The sequence below is a fragment of the Antedon bifida genome, chromosome 1 (genome assembly GCF_963402885.1).
Source record: "Antedon bifida chromosome 1, ecAntBifi1.1, whole genome shotgun sequence".
NCBI lineage: Eukaryota > Metazoa > Echinodermata > Crinoidea > Comatulida > Antedonidae > Antedon > Antedon bifida.
Window position 1 is genome coordinate 22,709,412 of NC_136226.1, and position 20,531 is coordinate 22,729,942.

Here is a 20,531-nt window from a genome sequence, read left to right on the forward strand (position 1 = left end):
TAAGAAAGCATGGATTCTCATGTGACTACATTCAATGCATATCTTGCATGTTTAGCATGTTGCATTATTATCTGTATACTGTCATACTAGCATGTTATGCATGTTTAAACCAATATCAGTTGTAATGTATGTTTTTATTATATACATATTATGAAGAATTTAATATATTTAATTCTTTCTTCTCTCTTTAATTGAATGTATTTAAATTGATACATCAAACAAATAATAATAGTTTAAAGCAACTTACCACATCACAAAGCAAAATTTAAATTGTTTAAATAATGTAATACTTGTTTTGTATGTCACAGATTTTAATATTGAATTTTCGTTTTTTTTTAGTAAACAAGTATTTTAATGAACACACAGTTTCATCAGGTTTTAGTTACCTCATATACATTTTACATAAATCAAATTGTACATTAGATATTGTTTTTATTACTTTCTGCTAAATGTTAGGTTAAATCAAGCAATTTCAATATTTTTCCTAACTTTATTAATAATTAAATTAATATAATTACAAGCATGCTTATTAAATACAATACAATTTTTATTTATTTATACTATACTATTCTAATTTACAAACAAATATTTTTAATTGCATTTTTTATATTTCCCCAAACCTTAATTTTTAATTAAAAGTTAGATATAATTTTCTATTATTGACACTTTTTAATTTATTAACTGCACATTATCATTTAAATGCCTTTTATTAATTAAAAATTAATTGATTTCTATTTTTAAGATAAAATGTTATAATTTTCAGTCCATATCTGTATCACCTTAAGTTTGAATTGCATTTTTAGCCCTCGCCTACCACCCTCAGCTTACCCTCTTCATCCTCATAAGACATTTCCATCATTACTATCATCAACAATTTCTCCTCCTATCTCTGGATTCTGACCTCCAACTCATGTGCCTGATTGTGACTGGCTTTCTGATGTTGATGTTCTCAATAATCTGTGTGTATGTATCTGTTATACATGTTGAAAGTAACCTGTAGAATTTGAATACTTATTTTTCTTAGATGTTCTATATATTTGTTATGAGTATTTATTATTTATTTTGAATGTTTTTGAATGATATTTTTCAATGTAGTAGTGTTTCTGTGACATTTGTTTAATGTTTTTAATTTTCTAAATTTTGGAATGTGTCTAAAAAAAAGAGCAGTGCATTTGATGACATAAAACCTATTTAATTTCTCAATCCTGTATTATTTTAACAAAGCACTTTAAGATCCCAATCTTTTTGCTGAGATCAACAAAATGGATTGAAATCCTGCCAATGAGATGCTTCCTAACCTTGTGGTTTTAATCACATATATGAATGGAAATGAACTATTTGGTGAAGAAATTATTTTGTATTCATTTGTGTTTCTTTGGAAGCTAAACAGCTTACAGTAATATTGTCTTCTTTCTTGTTGCTTAGCAACAGTCAGTACCTCTGGGGTCCAAGAATCGAGTGACATTGCAGATACATGTAAGACCGGTTGGCATGTTGCCAAGTATTACCTGTTTTTGTTTATTCCTTACTATTCATTGTTTTGAGGAGTCTGTTGAACATTATTATATTTTGTTTACTATTATATTCATTGGAACATTAATTCTCTTGTTTGTGTTATATGGATTTATCTGTTTTGTCTTAATTTATTTGTGATATGTATAATGATGTTGTCGTCAGTAACATGTATAATATAATAGGCTTGTAGTTTAGTTAGCATTGCGAAAGTGTGTTTGTATTAATTATTTAGTTCATTCAGGATTATTTTGTTTTTCTGAATAAGAAACTTTTAGTTACAAATCTAAATATATCAGTAGTAGCTATAAATGAATTTAGTATTTTAAGTAACTTTTGATTTTTAATGCTGATATTAGATAAGACGTTTTTATATCTACTACTTCTTTAATTACAAAATATTTTCTTTCTGGTTTCTAACACACACTAAGTGCGGTGGTTTATTTTTAATAATTTATTTTTTCCTTGTTTGAGCACATAATCTTTAATAACCTCCTTTAATCTTGCACATTTTAGCTAATATGGTACAAGCCATTGGGCTATAATAGGTTCAGCACATCATCCCATCACTCTTTTCCATAGCTTTGCCTCATCCATAGTTCTAGAACTGGTGTGAACTTATCCGACAGCTCTGTCCCGCTTGGATTTCCTAATTTGGCTCTGAGATTTGCAGCATTCATATGCTTTTCATAGTCAATTGTGGTTTTTATCTTTTCCTTGTTCCTGTATCTTCTTATCAGCTTGTATGTGTTACAATTGGCTCCAGTCCCTTCCTAAAAATGCCACCTTCTTTCCACGTTGCTGCGACAATGGAGATTTTAAAGCTCTACAATGCTATGACCAAAATGACTGTTGGTGTTTCGATGCGAAGGGAAAGGAGGTTGCAGGCTCGCGTGGTTCGTGGACAAAAACAGAGGAGGATTGTAATAGACCTGAAGCTTGTCTTGTATCCAGAACTGTAGATTGTGGTGTTCAAAATAAACGTGAGTCATTTTCATCAGAATGGGCATGGAGTAAATGTTTACGGCATACTTGTTTAGTGCCTAGCTCAGACACAAAAATGCACGCCTTGAAATGTCGAACCTAGAGAAATTCTTTTTATTTATTTTTTTTAATGCATTTTTTAGCTCAAGTTTTTTATTTTACACTTTTTATTATTGATTATTATAGATGAAGATTTTTTATTTTTGTAGATTAGATTGTTTTAGTGTTATTATTAAACTACAGTAGAAGCCCTATTAAAGGGACACCTTCAGAACCAAACAAAGTGTCCCCTAAATATGAATGTCTTACAGGAAGTCTTCTTCTGTATTTCAATATTTGTAGTTGCCCATAAAACTCTTTCATTTATAAAATTAAAGAAAAACCAATTACATAAATCATTTCTTAAAAACATTTTTTTTAACTTATTGAAACTGTAACAATTCTGACTCAATCTTTTAATTTCCGATCTTTATTATCCAAATATCCATAGGATGCATGTTTTTGTCACTTTTTTTTCATTTTGTGGATTATGGGCACCTATCCCAAATTTTTCTTTTATTTTTAAATTTATTTTTTTAGAAGGATTGACATTGACGTTTTTAAATGTTCACCAATCATTTACTAAATAATCATTTTCAATTTTTATTTTACTTTTCAAAACGTGCACTTTTATTAATATTTATTCATTTTTTTATATCTTTTATACCAAAATCCCTAGATTTTAGAACTGCATGTCTTACTGTACTATGTTGAATATTGATATTTTATTTTGTCATAAGATAAGTTTTGTTCATTTGGAATACTATAGGCTTACAGTAGCGTATACATATTTTATATGCCAGCACAAATAGATGCTATTAGCCTTTCTTCTGGTAGAGTGTTTTTATTATTTAGTATTTTTCAGTGACCAAGTAAAACTAAAACACCCAACACAACGCTGGCAGAAACAAAGACATTTTTTTTAAGATAAAAAAACAAATATTAGAAAATACAAAGGGTAAAGTAGAGACATTTTTTCTGACCTGAGAATTAAGAAAGGTAGCCTAAATCGCCATATTAGGAATGTAATTTTCTGAGTAAATCAACAATATTGTTAAATTTAGTTAGTTTCCCTGGTAGCTGAAAATTAATGCGTCGACATTAAAAATGATTACTCTTTTTTAAGCGTCACCAATCTGTGTTCATTCAGATGGCCACAACCATGGTTGGGACTGAGGTGGAAATAGATTAGGTTAAAAAAAACATTGGTACACTCCCAAAAAGCATTTAGATGTCCATATTCCTAAAATTTACACACCCCAGCCGCAACCATAGTGCGTGCCGCATGCTTATTTTTATTTATCAATTTTATCCCAACCAGCCGGAATATTTTTAATGAGTACGATTTCAGGCCATCTACATGTCCACTATTCCTAAAATGTTCTCATTTCAGTCCCAACCATGGTTGGGCTTTGGTGGAGAGTAGATTAATTTAAAAACATTGCACACTCCCAAAAAAACATTTATATATTTCAAAATCATTCCACCGGCCCTGCAACATCAGGATGCTACCGTTTCAAACATTCACATGATCACAACACACCATTACCTAACTCGGTTTCACTTCCAATGTTTATGGGTACTAGCATTTAACAACATCCATTAAGGTACCACTGAGAGAATCCATTTTGTTTTATTTAAAATTAAAAATTAAGCTGCAAAGTGATCATCATTACTACCAGAACCAGACTCTTTTTGGAGTTTTCAGTAGAAACATGCTCTTGGAGTTTGCCCATGATTCCAATAAGTAAGCAAATATACTGTAGTAAAAGCTAACACTTTCAACAGCCAACAATCCTTTATTCTCTTGCCTAAAGATTATTGTGTGTGAAAAATAGATTAATTTAGCTATGTATATCTGTGTATTTAATCTAGTTTTAGGAATTTTAGTTATTAGTATTAAAAGGTATTTTCAGGTGTTCTAACAATAATACTGAGGGTTGATATTCAATCAATATTTCCTTCAACATATTATATTTTATTACTTATTTTAACTGGCTTATTCTGTTGATATTACAGTATTAGATAAGTAAGGTAATTGTAACTGTATTTTGTTGTTTTGTCTCTTCTTATTTCAATTTCAAATCATTGTTTGTCATGTATGTGTAAATTGTATCCAATAATATTCTATTTTATATTTCTTCAACATTCTACAACATATCAAAAAACATCAATGACAGAATACAGTATTCTATTCTTTTTGAAAAAAATACTTGCTGCCCCCAATTTTATTTAACCTAAACCACATTACTAAACAATGCATTAATTTCAGTTGTTATTTCAAATTGCTTTATCATTATTTTGTTTGGTATTATATTATGTTTACATCAAGATTTTACATACATTTCAACTTGGGTGTTTACATCCAATAGGCCATTGGTTATTTTATATATCATTTAATAATGATAAACCTTTTTTGTAAATTGCATGTTAATAACTAATTTATTTCATTCTAATTAATTACATGTAATTATAGTAGAGCGAAACCAAAACACTTAAAAATTTACATTCTAACTTCATTGTATAATCATTTGATTTATAAAATTTATTTATATTGTCACAAATTTAAATACCATACCAAAAAACTTGACTAAATATTTGTATAATTTATGTGATAATAACGTTTATCATGATTATTCTGTAACTATAGCAACAGATACGCCTATATTGACCCCTCCACTAAAAGTAGAGGCTCAAGCAATTTCAGATTCAATTATAATGGTGAAATGGAATGGTGAAAGTAGCTACAAGTACACACTTAGATATAAAGCAAACTTCTCATCTTCACGGTAAGTATGATCAAATCTTTCTGTTTTCAAATGATCATGTTCAATGGCGTAGAGTGGGGTTATATAGTTGTAACCTAAGATGCTTGGCTACCAATTGCAGGAAAATGCGCATATGTTTTGAATGGTCTGGTTAAAATAACGAATAAACAACATTTGAAAACTATAATAGTTATACAATAAACATCAACATCAATGTCATCACCTTCATTGTATCATCATTGTCATCACTTTAATTGTACCATCATTGTCAACACCTTTATCATATCATCATTGTCGTTCAATTCATTGTATCAGCATTGTAATCAACTTCATCATACCATCATTGTTATCACCTTCATTGTATCATCATTGTTATCCCCTTTATCATATCATCATTGTCATCACCTTCATTGTATCATTGTTATCACCTTCATCATATCATTGTCATCCCCTTCATCGTATCGTCATTGTCATTACCTTCATCATATCAACATTTTATCACCTTCATCGTATCATCATTGTTGTCACCTTCATTGTATCATTGTCATCACCTTCATCGTATCATCATTGTTATCACCTTCATTGTATCATTGTCATCACCTTCATCGTATCATTGTAATCACATTCATCGTATAATCATTGTCATCACCTTCATCGTATCATCATTGTCGTTCAATTCATTGTATCAGCATTGTAATCAACTTCATCATACCATCATTGTTATCACATTCATTGTATCATCATTGTCATCCCCTTTATCATATCATCATTGTCATCACCTTCATTGTATCATTGTTATCACCTTCATCATATCATTGTCATCCCCTTCATCGTATCGTCATTGTCATTACCCTCATCGTATCAACATTTTATCACCTTCATCGTATCATCATTGTTATCACCTTCATTGTATCATTGTCATCACCTTCATCGTATCATCATTGTTATCACCTTCATCGTATCATTGTAATCACATTCATCGTATCATCATTGTCATCACCTTCATCGTATCATTGTCATCAGCTTCATCGTATCATCATCATTGTTATCACCTTAATTGTATCATCATTGTTATCACCTTCATCGTATCATCATTGTCATCACCTTCATGGTGTCATTGTCATCACTTTCATCATATCCTTGTCATCACCTTCATCTTATCATTGTCATCACCTTCATCGTATTATTATTATCATATCATCATTGTCATCACCTTCATCATATCATAATTTTCATCACCTTCATTGTATCATCATTGTGATCACCTTCATTGTATCATTGTCAACACCTTCATCGTATCATCATTGTCATCACCTTTATCGTATCATCATTGTCATCACCTTATCATATCATCATATCCTCACCTTATCATATCATCATTATCCTCACCTTTATTGTATCATCATTTTATCACCTTCATCGTATCAACATTTTATCACCTTCATCATATCATTGTTATCACCTTCATCATATCATCATTGTCATCACCTTCATCATATCATAATTTTCATCACCTTCATTGTATCATTGTCATCATTTTCATTGTATCCTCATTGTTACACCTTCATCGTATTATCATTGTCATCACATTCATCGTATCATTGTCATCACCTTCAAATTCTGTTCGTCACTCCTACTGTACAAGAAACCAATATAAGATCCATATACCGAAACATCGCACTAATTATTTTCAACATAAGATAAGATTTTCCGGCTCCAATTTATGGAATAATTTACCTTCTGACATCGGCAACTCTATTTCAAAAAAACGTTTTCTTCCAAACTTAAGAAATACCTTATTGCAAAGTATTGATCTCTCTTTTTTATTCCGGCAATTTTTACGAGTTTCATTTGTCAGTTCTTGGTCAGGATATGATTTGCTGTAATTCTGTTGATCGTTGTTTTTTTCCTCCATTTGCTGTCTTGTTATGTCCCTGTCCTTACGTCCTGTATTTTTGAATTTTTGACCGTCTTACCTGTGTCTGTAAATAGGCTGGCCCGCCACAAGATTTGTATCTTCTTGGGCACTGCCTACTTCCTTTTATTGATACCTGTATACTTTTTTTTATCATCTATTGACTTTTATATTTTACTTGAATTTGTTATGATTACCTCATTTTCTTGAAGGAAGAAATAAATGTTAAGTTGAATTGAATTGAATTGAATCTTATCATCATTGTTATCTCCTTCATCAAATCATTGTCATTACCTTCATCGTCTGATCATTATTTTTGTCATTGTTATTTTTGTGATCATCATCATTAAATGTTCATAATTACCATCATTACTATTTGATGTTCATATTTTGATATTTGATATTTGTTTTCTTTTATTAGTTACATGTTCATTAATACATCATCCTTCTCTCAACAAGTTGTTAATCTTAAACCATTCACTACATATATATTCGATGTGAAAGCAAGTGATGGCAGGATATCAAGTGAATTTAGTATAGAGACTTCAGCCAAGACCAAAGATGCATGTAAGTCAGTTTCTAATGTACATACAAATTAATTGATGTCATTTGTTTGTGGTGGGTGAGTGACAGTGTACATTCATTCTATCTAGCTTCATTTCATTATTTGTTTAACTTTCTGTGTAGTACTTACCAATCCTATATTTCTGGTAACTAAATCATCTGGTAGATGAATAGAACAAAATACAAACCATAAGATGAATACTGTATTTGCATATGTAAAATCCTAAACGGGTGTTTTATGACTGAAGTTAGCTTGGGGGCTGAGGTTAGCCAGTCCTAAATGTTGCTCTATGACTCATGATAGAAAATCCTAAAGGGTCAACTACTCTCTAAGGACAACTACCCCATAGGGCAATTACCCCCTAGGACAGCTACCCTCTAGGACAACTAACCCCTAGGACAACTGCCCCCTAGGACAATTACCCCCTAGGACAACTACCCTCTAGCTACCCACTAGGACAACTACCCCCTAGGAAAACTGCCCCATGTAGGCCTACAACTACCCCTTAGGACAACTACAGCTTTGGACAACTACGATTGGTAACCAAATTAACAAGCTGCTTCTTTTGGTGCCAATTGTATTGTAAATCAAATTGTGTGTGAGTAGGGGACTACAGGTACCACACTATACATTTTACAATATTTGACGTGAAATTATTAAAATATCCAACTGGTCTTATATCGACGTATGTACCTAAGATTTGTAGTCTATTTTGTAATAACTGTAATATTTATTTTTATAAACTTCTAGGGCAAATAATGTAAATGATTTCCTCAATTGGCACAGTTAGCTATGTTTTCATAATAGGAAGACTAAGAAATAATTGTTTTAAATCTAAAGTAAAATTAGGAGGTTCTTTGATGTAAAATACGAATTGGAATAAAAAATAAAATAAGTAGAAATGTTTAAGTTAGACATAAGCACATCATGGGTATAATTATTCTTTAGGTTCTACAAACGTTTATTGTTCTATTTTCACAGGAGTGAGGAGAAAATGTAAAAAAAAAAAATTCTTCTTTCTATGAAGTAGTAACAGCCAAACCAATAAAAAAGTATTCCATAATACTGGACTTGCAGTAAACGTATAATGTCATTAAACAGCATGACATAAGCTCTTACGGTAAAACGTTTGTTTTGGAAAAGAAAATGTCACGCAAGAATAACATAAGCTCACCCCTTTATTTTTCAAGATTGGAATACGTTTTACAATAATTGGGAGCATTATTGATTCTCGTTTAATGTCAAATAACTGCTGATAAATACGCATATTAAAACATTAGCTATTCTAGAGGTGTGCTGGTTCAGAGGGGTAGTTGTCCTAGGGGCATAGCAGTTGTACTAGAGGGTAGTTTCCTCGGGGCATGGCAGTTGTACTAGGGGTAGTTGTCCTAGGGGTTAGTTGTCCTAGGGGTAGTTGTCCTAGGGGTTAGTTGTCCTAGGGGTAGTTGTCCAAGGGGGTAGTTGTCCGTGTGGTAGTTGTCCTAGTGGTGTAGTTGTCCGGGTAGTAATTGTCCAGGCGGTAATTGTCCAGGGGATAGTTGTCACTGATGTTAGCCAGTCCTAAATGTTGCTTTAAAGGGTGTTCTATGACCGATGTTAGCCAGTCCTAGGGAGCACTATGGCTGAGGTTAGCCAGTCCTAAATGTTGCTCTATGACTCATGTTAGAAAATCCTAAAGGGTCTTCTATGACTGATGTTAGCCAGTCCTAGGGAGCTATATGGCTGAGGTTAGCCAGTCTTAGGGAGCACTATGGCTGAGGTTAGCCAGTCCTAAATGTTGCTTTAAAGGGTGTTCTATGACCGATGTTAGCCAGTCCTAGGGAGCACTATGCCTGAGGTTAGCCAGTCCTAAATGTTGCTCTATGACTCATGTTAGAAAATCCTAAAGGGTCTTCTATGACTGATGTTAGCCAGTCCTATATGGCTGAGGTTAGCCAGTCCTAAATGTTGCTTTATGGGTCATGTTGAGAAGTCTAAAGTTTGATTGATGTTAAAACATTTATATAGGCCAGATGTATTATATGTAACTTGAGATATTCAAAATTTAAGTTTTAATGGAAATTGAATTCCATTAGCATTATTTCTCTGTTAAAATTCACATTATTGACAAGTGTTCTAAATGATTGGTTCTCAGTTTATGTGTTGATACATTATTTGACTTACTGAATTTGATAAGTTGGCAAACTGGACCAGTTTATCTGTTAAATAATTTGAGGTGACTGTTAAAGCACAGTATAATAGCATGGTTGTTAATGTGAAATCAGCGTGAATGATATTAATTCATTAAAGCGTTACTATAGCAAAGTAATTGTAATGGTGATAAAACCATTTATTAAACTAGTTCAATTAATGTGTTTAATATTGAATATGTTCTTTAACCTTCTTATAAGTAAATTCATTCAAGATTAAATTGACTAAATATTCATAAAATTACACTAAAAGGTTTGTTGTATTTTATACACACACATCACAAAACAACTAGTGTTAGTTTAACTTTGTTAAGTGTTTATGAACAAATCCACTATCCACACAAGAATATATTACAAATGTAAATTTTTATCCAGAAACCACTGTTATCAAATATACAGTTGTAGTGTTCAATGTTATGAGAGTAAGTGAAGTGCCGCTGAGCTGAGTTTATAGAAATATGCGCTGTATAAGTATTAATGTTAAAATGGTGGTGAAGTAGATAGTCCATTCCATAATATGGCTCTACTACAAGGCTACTGTTGTATCACTTTTGCTCTTTATTTTAGTACCAACGTCACCGCCTACAGACATCAAAGTTGTGCTTGATGCCAATTCATCGTCAATAGTTTACCTCAATTGGATGCCTCCTATAGAACCTAATGGCTATATAACAGGTACTATTTTTCATTGTTTTCCTTTACTGTCAACAATCATAATAAAGATATATTTTTCCCCTAAAAAAAGTTGTTAAATAGGTAACTTTAATGTCATATTAATCATTCACTTTGACCCAAAATTGGATCGAAAGCCAAATAAACTATAATGTGTTGTTCAAAGTATATTTAAATAAAGAAAATACTTTGATGTTTACCTTTTTTTACAAACACCACCAACTTTGGAAACAAAACCAGGCTTAGGTTTAGCCATAATAAATATGCTGTTGGTGGTATATAAATGATGTATGAATGCCCATGGTTTCAATCCTGACCTGTGCCAGGGTTGTAGCTTATGACTCTTTCAACTCCACTCCAAAAGCCTCAAATAAGACTATAAGCACAATAAAATAATTATAAAATAGTTTATCCATTCTGTAATTGACGAGCTGCTTGAAGAAATAAATTAAAATATAAATATGTATATAGTTATAAAAATAGTCAAAGACGCCAGTTATAATTTTAACATTTTAATGCACTAAGGTGCTTGGCTCTGACTGTTCTGAAGATTGAGGTACTCCTCATGAAACAGCCTGTAGTGTTCAAGATGTAACTAGCGTCTTTAACTATATTTATTCTGCTTTGCTCAGCATTGAGCACTTGCCTGATTCACCTGACATGATTCAAGCTTACTGTACAACATATTTAATATGGGTATATATTTTTTTAGGCTATAAAGTGTACTATTCTACTAATAATGAATTACGGCTAAGTCGGTGGACAAAAATGTCTGTTGATGGCAATGAGATTACCACCTCAATCCGTGGATTGGACTGCAATACTCAGTACTACTTTATGATTCTAGCAGAAAATAGGAAAGGAGATGGGCCACTGTCTCTTGAGATTAGTGAAACAACCCCAGGTTTGTAATTTAAAATGTTTTAAATCATTTAAATTTCTTTGTTTTAAAAAAAAATATTGAAAACGTTGCTTTTCACCTGCCTGAGTCATATGATAAATTCAAGTTCATCCAATGTACCTCAACTGCTATCAACTCCACCAAAAATCAATAACAAATTGAAAAGAAATATAACGTTAATCAGTCCGGGCCTACCTTTCTTTTGCTTAGTCTGAAAAAAAAATCCAGATGAAAGTTAAAGTAAATTAAAATTGATTCAGTACAAATATCTTGCTACTGTTGATAATAAATCAAATACAGCAAATATATATAGCCTGACATTTGGTATAAAAAAAATTTTAGTGTGAATAATCTGGTGTAAAACCCCTTTTTTTACATTTATATTTCTAATCACAAGAGTGTTTATATTATTAAAACACAAATGTATTTTTAATACAAAAAGAATTTTTTTTACTAGTGTATTTAATAATATTTTGTGCAATTCATTTGTATTTTTTAAGCTTGCTATGTGCCGTCTAAGACTGATGTTATACTTGTTTCAACTAACAAACAAACAACAATTCCATCAACAGGTACTGGAGGTAAGTATTATTTAATTTGTTTAAAGATCATTATTCTAAAAAATTACCTTACCACCTCTATTTAATAAATAGCACAAGATAGATAAGGAAGTACATTTACTAAAAATAATAACATACATGCATATGTCAGTGTTTGTTTCATCGGTAGCAAACAAGTAAAATTAAGTTAAGGTATATTCTATCAATTTTATATTTATGTGGCCTTCACATTTGATTTCAATAGTAACCTATTCTTTTATTTAATTGAAATCAGGTAATCTGTATCTCATATTTTCTTTTTTTTTATTACAATTTTTTAGCTGAGACCGTAGCCATCAAAGCAACTGTATTGCCTGTTGTAGAAGAGGCAACAATTCCACGCTGGTTATGGTTCCTAATTATTGGCATAGCCTTCCTGATATTGCTATTGGCAATTCTCCTAATACTCTGCATTGTGTGTGGATGCTGCGTGTGTTGTGCTGATCTGTGCCCGTGCTTTGCAGCATGCGGCGCAGGATGTCGATCTTGCTGGGCTGCTTGTTGTCCATGTTGTTGTTTTGTAGAAGATAAAGGAATGACAAAAGTTATGTAAGTAAAACTGTTAGTAGATGTAGGAGCCCATGTATCTCAAATCCCTATTTGGAAATTACAATTACATATCAAAGTTATCAATACCCTTTTATGCACCAGCAGTCTTTTGAGCTCTGTCTACACCATCAAATTAGTTTGACAAAAATAGTGTGATGTGCCCAAATATGGTAGTGATATGCCCAAATATGGTAGTGATATGCCCAAATATGGTAGTGATATGACATCGTCGTGTCCATATATGCGCACATCACATTTTTCTGTCACATAAAGTTTGATAGTGTAGACAGAGCTTTAGAAATACATTTTACAATTATAAAATGCTTGATTTCAAGGACAGTAGAGCCCATAAATGGGACACCGTCAAGACCTACTGTAAATACTTAAAGGCCAGGTGCGGGCAAAAAATTTCTATTGATCATACATTCCAATAATTATCGATCTATAGTTTCCCCTATGTTTCATAATTTTTGGGATTTTATTTGTGTTACACAAGCTTGTTGAAAATAAGCACTTTCTTATCAGTGGGGGATAGTTCAAATTACACAGTAAAATCTCTATTCTTTTGTACACAAATTTTGTAAATAGAGAGGCATTTTAAAAAGGTATGAAAAATAAACGGTGTGGTAAAAAATGTTATCAGATGACTAAATATAGGGAATATAACTTGAAATTTACATTTCTGGTATTTTTGTTCAACTTCAGATTTTTATTTTCATGCTATAGCAAAAATCATCCACCGTATATCCACCATCTTTTTTCACCTTCTAGGGAGTCACCAGACATGTTATTACATTAGGTTAAACTACCTAACTACTGAAAAACAGTCTTCCTGGTTTTTATGGCAGAATTTTGCAAAATTTTTTATTTGACCGAATTAAGGGAAATTCATGTTTTTTCGTCTTGATTTCTGTTACAAATATTTGATTTATGTACAATTAACCAGATATTATATTTAAAATTCGTGCCTGTACCTGAGCTTTAAAACACCTACCTACTCATAACATATCCCCATAATGAGTGGTATCCAAAAGTAGGGGTTTTACTGTATGTAACTTTCATGGTGAATAGGAATGTATATAAACTTATATAGTTGTTTTTGCCAATCTAGAATTTTTATATTTTATTATGATATGGACAAATAAGCAATTCAGTATATTTATGGTACAAAAGGCTAATGTTATGACAACAAGATTCCTTCTGCATGCTGAAAAAAATCCTACTTACAAAATTACACACATATTTTCGATAAATTATGTATCTTTGCCAATGGTTGCCAATATTTGTAATATATTTGTTTTTTAAACTTTGATGACATTTTTGTTTATTAGGTACAATAAGCCGCCGAATGGAGGTGATGGTCCAGACGTTGTCTTCAACATCCGCAACAAGCCTCTAGGAGAAATGTTGCCATTACGAGGTGATACAGGTAATACTAAAATTCTATAGTTTACTAGCAGACCTCTCTGTAACCTAATTGTGAAACATTCATTTTTTGAAAAACTGAATACCTAAGGGAGAATAAAAAGGTGTCCTACCTCAAACTATATGCACATTTTGTTGATGTGGTTTAAGAGGAGATAGAGTAAAACATTCTGGGTTAGTATGTTATTATAATATAGATGTATGTATTTTAATGTCAGAGTTGATTGCAATGTCACTAATGATGATTAGATATAGATATTATTTTACCAATGTGAACAGAAAAATGAATTATTTAATATTGAGCAGAACTGTAACAAAATTTGAACTGGACACTCAATACAATTTTAATTTGAAAGAGACGTATTAGATGAGATCTCTTGGGACACCCTTATTCAGAAGTCACCCCCATTAAGGTGACACTTTCCTATGAAATGAACGAGGGGTAATACAGTATAACCCCTATTAAGGACACCTTTTGGGTGCCAAAAAGTGTCCCCTAGGTGTCTCCCCTAATAGGGGTTGGCCACAGTGTTAAAACATACATTGTTCCTCATTCATTTCACAATGTTTCCTTAATAGGAGTGTCCCAAAGGAGGAGGTTTACTGTGTATATGTTTTAACACTTTGTCTGTAATGCTGTAAAATTGAGTACTTCCAAAAAGAAACAACCCTTATTCAGCCTCACAAGAACATATTGCAATTTGTAGCTTGTATGTAAAATACTTTTTGAATGACCATTGTATACAATGAATATAAATTACTTTTTTCAAAGACGATAAATTAAACTTTTTTGCTTTGAGAATATCCGCAGTAAAATGAACGTGATATATATTACAAATAAATATGAAATTAAAGTTTTGTTATATTCAAGTGCTTTTGCGGGAGATCAAAGCATTCTATCAATCCTCTATCATAATCGTAAAATACAGCTCATTTATTAAATACCTTCCATTCAGGTAATCATAAACTAAATCCAACATTATTTTTTTCTTCAATTCTTCTATCAGAAATTGATGAATCTGCATTTATAGCATCTGAAACTAAAGGTAAGTCAAATATAAATATTTGACCCTTTTATTTTTCACAATCATTTGTTTCACTATTTTTAAAGGTACTGTATTGTATTTTACGAAAATTCTAAAAATAGAATGTGTATAGTACTGTTCAGGTAGAATATAGACAAAATGAAGATATACGTAAACAATTTGAATTTTTACTTCTAAACGATGATCTTTTGCAACCACTATAGTATTAGCATTATATTAATTTGTTGCTGTTATTATCAGTATATACCACAGAGTTCCTGGTTATCCTATCAAATGTACTTTCAAGTTTATTCACCTTACTAAAAATGTTGTCAAACATGATCTGCTTGCTTCACTGTTAAACGCTCAGTTGAGTCATGGAGATATACAACCAACAATGTTTTTGAACAGTACTATACTATGTAAAAAAAACAAGATTTGCACAATTGTTTTATGTTTCCTTGCATGCATATTTGTTCATTGATAGGTTAGCCTACTAGTTCTTGTTAACTTTGTATTTTTGTTCTAGTAGATTTAATTGTGCATGTTAGAAAACTAATGATAACTTTAATAGGAATTTTACATTAAATATGATGACTTATCATTTTCAAATTTATCATAAAACTCTCCCTAGAGAGACAGTTTAGGATTTGTTTCACAATTTAAATTTAAATGTTTAGACTAAAATAGTGCTTGTTAAAAATAGCCTTTTACAAATTGTATGAGGGAGACATTTAATATGAGTTCTTAATTTATTGGGCTGTTAAAGTCATGATCACTTTTAACATATGAACATAATATTAGTATTCAACCCTGTTTCATACCATAATTTATATATTATAAGTTAAAAGTATAATAGGTTTAAAATGTGGTGAATATTCAATTTGTCTAACTGCACAAATTATTTTAATTATGGGAATATTACTGGAATTATAATTTGCACTGAGGTACAGAAATGTGTATTAAGGGGTGAATTAGATAAAAATGGGTAACTAATAATATATCCTAACCAGGTGCACTGGAGTCTGCTTACAGTGGTATGCTGCTAAATGGAGGTATTAAATGCAGTAAACCTGGCAGTGTTACAAGTGATCAAGCCACATTAAGCTCAGGTAGGATTAACATGCACGCAAGCCTCTTGCTTAAATCATGGTCTTGCTTCTACAGGGGTAAACCTTCACAATAAACAGTTCGTCAAGGGCAAGTGACTTAATAATGATAAAAGTATGTGAGCTTGCTTCAGCAATATGGCCACCTGATATTATCCTATATTATTTACATCCACATTGGTCTTTGATTCCTACTGTAAGCATCTTTCATACTGGTCTTTGATTCTAAGCTCATCAACATCTTTAATGTTGGTCTTTGATTCTAAGCTTATCAACATCTTTCATGTTGGTCTTTGATTCCTAATTTCATCAACATCTCTCATATTGGTCTTTGATTCCTAAGCTCATCAATATCTTTCATACAGTTCTTTGATCCTTAAGCTCATCAACATCTTTCATACTGGTCTGTGATTCTAAGCTCATCAACATCTTTCATGTTAATCTTTGATTCCTAAGTTCATCAACATCTTTCATGTTAATCTTTGATTCTAAAACTCATCAACATCTTTCATGTTGGTCTTTGATTCCTAAGCTCATCAACATCTTTCATACAGGTCATTGATTCCTAAGCATCATCAACATCTTTCATACTGGTCTGTGATTCCTTAACTCGTCAACATCTTTCATGTTGGTCATTGATTCTAATCTCATCAACATCTTTCATGTTGGTCATTGATTCTAATCTCATCAACATCTTTCATACAGTTCTTTGATCCTTAAGCTCATCAACATCTTTCATGTTGGTCTTTGATTCCTAAGCTCATCAACATCTTTCATACTGGTCATTGATTCTTAAGCTCAGCATCTTTCATACTGGTCTTTGGTTCTTAAGCTTGTAAACATATTTCCTCTTGGTCTGTGATTCCTAATCTCATCAACATCTTCCATACAGTTCTTTGATCCTTAAGCTCATCAACATCATTCATACTGGTCTTTGATTCCTAATCTCATCAACATCTTCCATACAGTTCTTTGATCCTTAAGCTCATCAACATCATTCATACTGGTCTGTGATTCCTAAGCTCATCAGCATCTTTCATACTGGTCATTGATTCCTAAGTTCATCAACATCTTTCATACTGTGGTCTGTGATTCCTAAGCTCATCAACATCTTCCATGTTGATCTTTGATTCTAAGCTCATCAATATCTTTCATACAGTTCTTTTTATCCTTAAGCTCATCAATATCTTTCATACTGGTCATTGATTCCTAAGTTCATCAACATCTTTCATACTGTGGTCTGTGATTCCTAAGCTCATCAACATCTTCCATGTTGGTCTTTGATTCTAAACTCATCAATATCTTTCATACAGTTCTTTGATCCTTAAGCTCATCAACATCTTTCATGTTGGTCTTTGATTCCTAATCTCATCAACATCTTCCATACAGTTCTTTGATCCTTAAGCTCATCAACATCATTCATACTGGTCTGTGATTCCTAAGCTCATCAGCATCTTTCATACTGGTCATTGATTCCTAAGTTCATTAACATCTTTCATACTGTGGTCTGTGATTCCTAAGCTCATCAACATCTTCCATGTTGATCTTTGATTCTAAGCTCATCAATATCTTTCATACAGTTCTTTTTATCCTTAAGCTCATCAATATCTTTCATACTGGTCATTGATTCCTAAGTTCATCAACATCTTTCATACTGGTCATTGATTCTTAAGCTCATCAATATCTTTCATACAGTTCTTTTTATCCTTAAGCTCATCAATATCTTTCATACTGGTCATTGATTCCTAAGTTCATTAACATCTTTCATACTGTGGTCTGTGATTCCTAAGCTCATCAACATCTTCCATGTTGATCTTTGATTCTAAGCTCATCAATATCTTTCATACAGTTCTTTTTATCCTTAAGCTCATCAATATCTTTCATACTGGTCATTGATTCCTAAGTTCATCAACATCTTTCATACTGTGGTCTGTGATTCCTAAGCTCATCAACATCTTCCATGTTGGTCTTTGATTCTAAACTCATCAATATCTTTCATACAGTTCTTTGATCCTTAAGCTCATTGACATCTTTCATGCTGGTCTTTGACTCACAGCTGATCAACATCTTTAATGTTGTTCTTTGACTCCAAGCTCATCAACATCTTTCATACAGGTCTTTTTGAGACTGGTCTTTGATTATAACTTAAACTTTTTTTGGTAAAAGTAATTTCAATCATGCTTTATTTTTTATTTCATAATTAAAAAATAATACATAATCAAAAAAAATATATAAAACATCTTGAATAGTTCTTTAAAAGCATGTAGACTATGTCATGAGTTTTTGTCATGTTATTTTTAAAATTTTGCATGTATTGTATCATTAGTGACACAGCTTTCAGAAAATATAATAATTAGTAATTTCATTTATTTAACTATTGTTGATAGAAAAGGGTAATAAGTATGCAGGATCAACATCGTCATATGTATCATCATCATATTACAGTTCATCGATGGAGTCAGGTATTCACAAATACAGCATAAGCAACATCAATATTTGTATGAATATTCATGTTGTTACACTGTTATGAATATTTCTTTCATAAGTGAACTGTGACCCTTGCTTCGTGTTGGTATTCTGCAAATTAAAACAATAACCGTTACTGTTGAACCTTAGATTTAAATAAACTAAAATATTATTCCTGTGTTATTATTCTGTGTTTAATTGCTTTATTAACTTTTTTTCACCGTTTATTATTTAATTTTATAGATAATTATAGTAATAATATAGTTTTTATTTAATTAACAAATAAAAAATAAATAAAAAGAAAGTGTTTTTTAGTAATGTCAAGTTCATATACATGCATTCCATTTAAAACAAAAAGTATAAAAACAAATTGTCAATGCATATATCTTGAATTTCACACACATTGAGGCATAATGTGCATGTTTTGCTTCCATGAATTGCTTTACAGTACAGTATTTAAATCATGTTGATATGAATTCATTCAAAGTATTTTATTCATATTTGATATTTGAGCATTTTATTCATTTCATCAATCAGATGTGCATTGTGCAAGCACACTTAGAATAGAAGACAAAGATGCACGCACCAAGATTTCAGGTATAAAGGAAAAAGTGCCCATAATCAGTGTATTCATCATGTATCATCTGCTATCCCATAAAGCAATGTTTTGGACACTTCTTGTTTCTATAAAAATTGTGCATTATGTGTTTATTTTTTATTTTTTAAAGCCTGAAATCTTATTTTATGCAAATAGTATGAGCTGCCATTGTTATTGTATATAATGTAGGAAAAAAGCATAATTTTTTTCAACAATAAAATACTTTTATTTTCAGAAATGTGTTATATCTGTTACTAAGCAATAGAACATTTTAAAACTAATCTTAGGACTACCACACAATATTTTAATCACAGTATCATCAAGAAACAAATAGTTTGCTATCTCACCAGACTTAGTTATAGTCTGCATGGGATCAACAAAAAGGACATTTTACTCCTAAATTATTTGGATCTAAATGAAATTATTTCAAGAAAAAATGAGGAACCTTTAGATTTGTAGGTCCAATCCATTGGCTGGTTAGACTATTATATACAAATACTGAGGAGTTACTTCAAGATGTTTAGACCTGCACATAGTAAACAAACACAGTTTTAAGATGAACTCTTGTCTAAAGCTCCGTCTACACTATCAAACTTTATGTGACAAAAAAATGTGATGTGTCTATATATGGACATAATGATGTCATATCACTGCCATATTTAGGCATAACACTACCATATTTGGGAACATCACACTTTTTTGTCACATAAAGTTTGATAGTGTAGACAGAGCATTAAGATATTACGTTTTTTACCCTAGAAAAGAAATGCAGAACATGACAGATGTACACAGGTATAAAATGTCTTCCTTTAGCATATACACATCCAAAGCTACTTTTTTTTGTTTAAAGGGCAATATTTCAATAATATAGGTTAATTGTAACCTTAAGTACAATGCCACAAACTCATAAAAATAATGATACAAAAAAAACATAAATTCTTTTGCAGTTTTCTTCTTAAAACATACTTAAATAGAACACAGCAATAATAAAATAAAATGAACCTAATAATTTAGGTCTTTTGACAACAACTTTATTATCAACTAAAACCTTTTGGTATACATTGTATTAGTTAAACTTTATAGGCCTTCATTTGTCAGCATGTATTGTTTGCATCTAATAATGTGTACAATGTTGTTGTTTACTAACTATTATATACACCTGTTGCACAATTAACATTTATTGTACTTCATATTTTGATATTCTTATTGATCTCA

At 31.3% G+C, this 20,531-nt stretch overlaps 2 protein-coding genes across 8 annotated transcripts in view; one reads left to right on the top strand and one right to left on the bottom strand.

Moving 5' to 3' along the window:
• The window catches only part of LOC144845432 (neogenin-like), a 110,171-nt gene that overhangs the window by 77,855 nt on the left and 11,785 nt on the right, over positions 1-20,531 (top strand). For 4 of the 7 annotated variants that reach the window (XM_078702771.1, XM_078702806.1, XM_078702780.1 and 1 more), the window contains exons 14-24: positions 2,253-2,495; positions 5,186-5,324; positions 7,640-7,785; positions 10,540-10,647; positions 11,357-11,548; positions 12,046-12,126; positions 12,426-12,693; positions 14,025-14,122; positions 15,126-15,164; positions 16,157-16,255; positions 18,640-18,714. In XM_078702771.1, coding sequence (XP_078558897.1) covers positions 2,253-2,495; positions 5,186-5,324; positions 7,640-7,785; positions 10,540-10,647; positions 11,357-11,548; positions 12,046-12,126; positions 12,426-12,693; positions 14,025-14,122; positions 15,126-15,164; positions 16,157-16,255; positions 18,640-18,714 — 1,488 coding nt within the window. The remainder of the gene's footprint in view (positions 1-2,252; positions 2,496-5,185; positions 5,325-7,639; positions 7,786-10,539; positions 10,648-11,356; positions 11,549-12,045; positions 12,127-12,425; positions 12,694-14,024; positions 14,123-15,125; positions 15,165-16,156; positions 16,256-18,639; positions 18,715-20,531) is intronic. The other 3 variants (XM_078702789.1, XM_078702823.1, XM_078702798.1) reach the window with 2 other exon arrangements.
• Positions 1-20,531, bottom strand: part of LOC144853156 (uncharacterized) — a 195,577-nt gene that overhangs the window by 57,034 nt on the left and 118,012 nt on the right. The window lies entirely within an intron of this gene.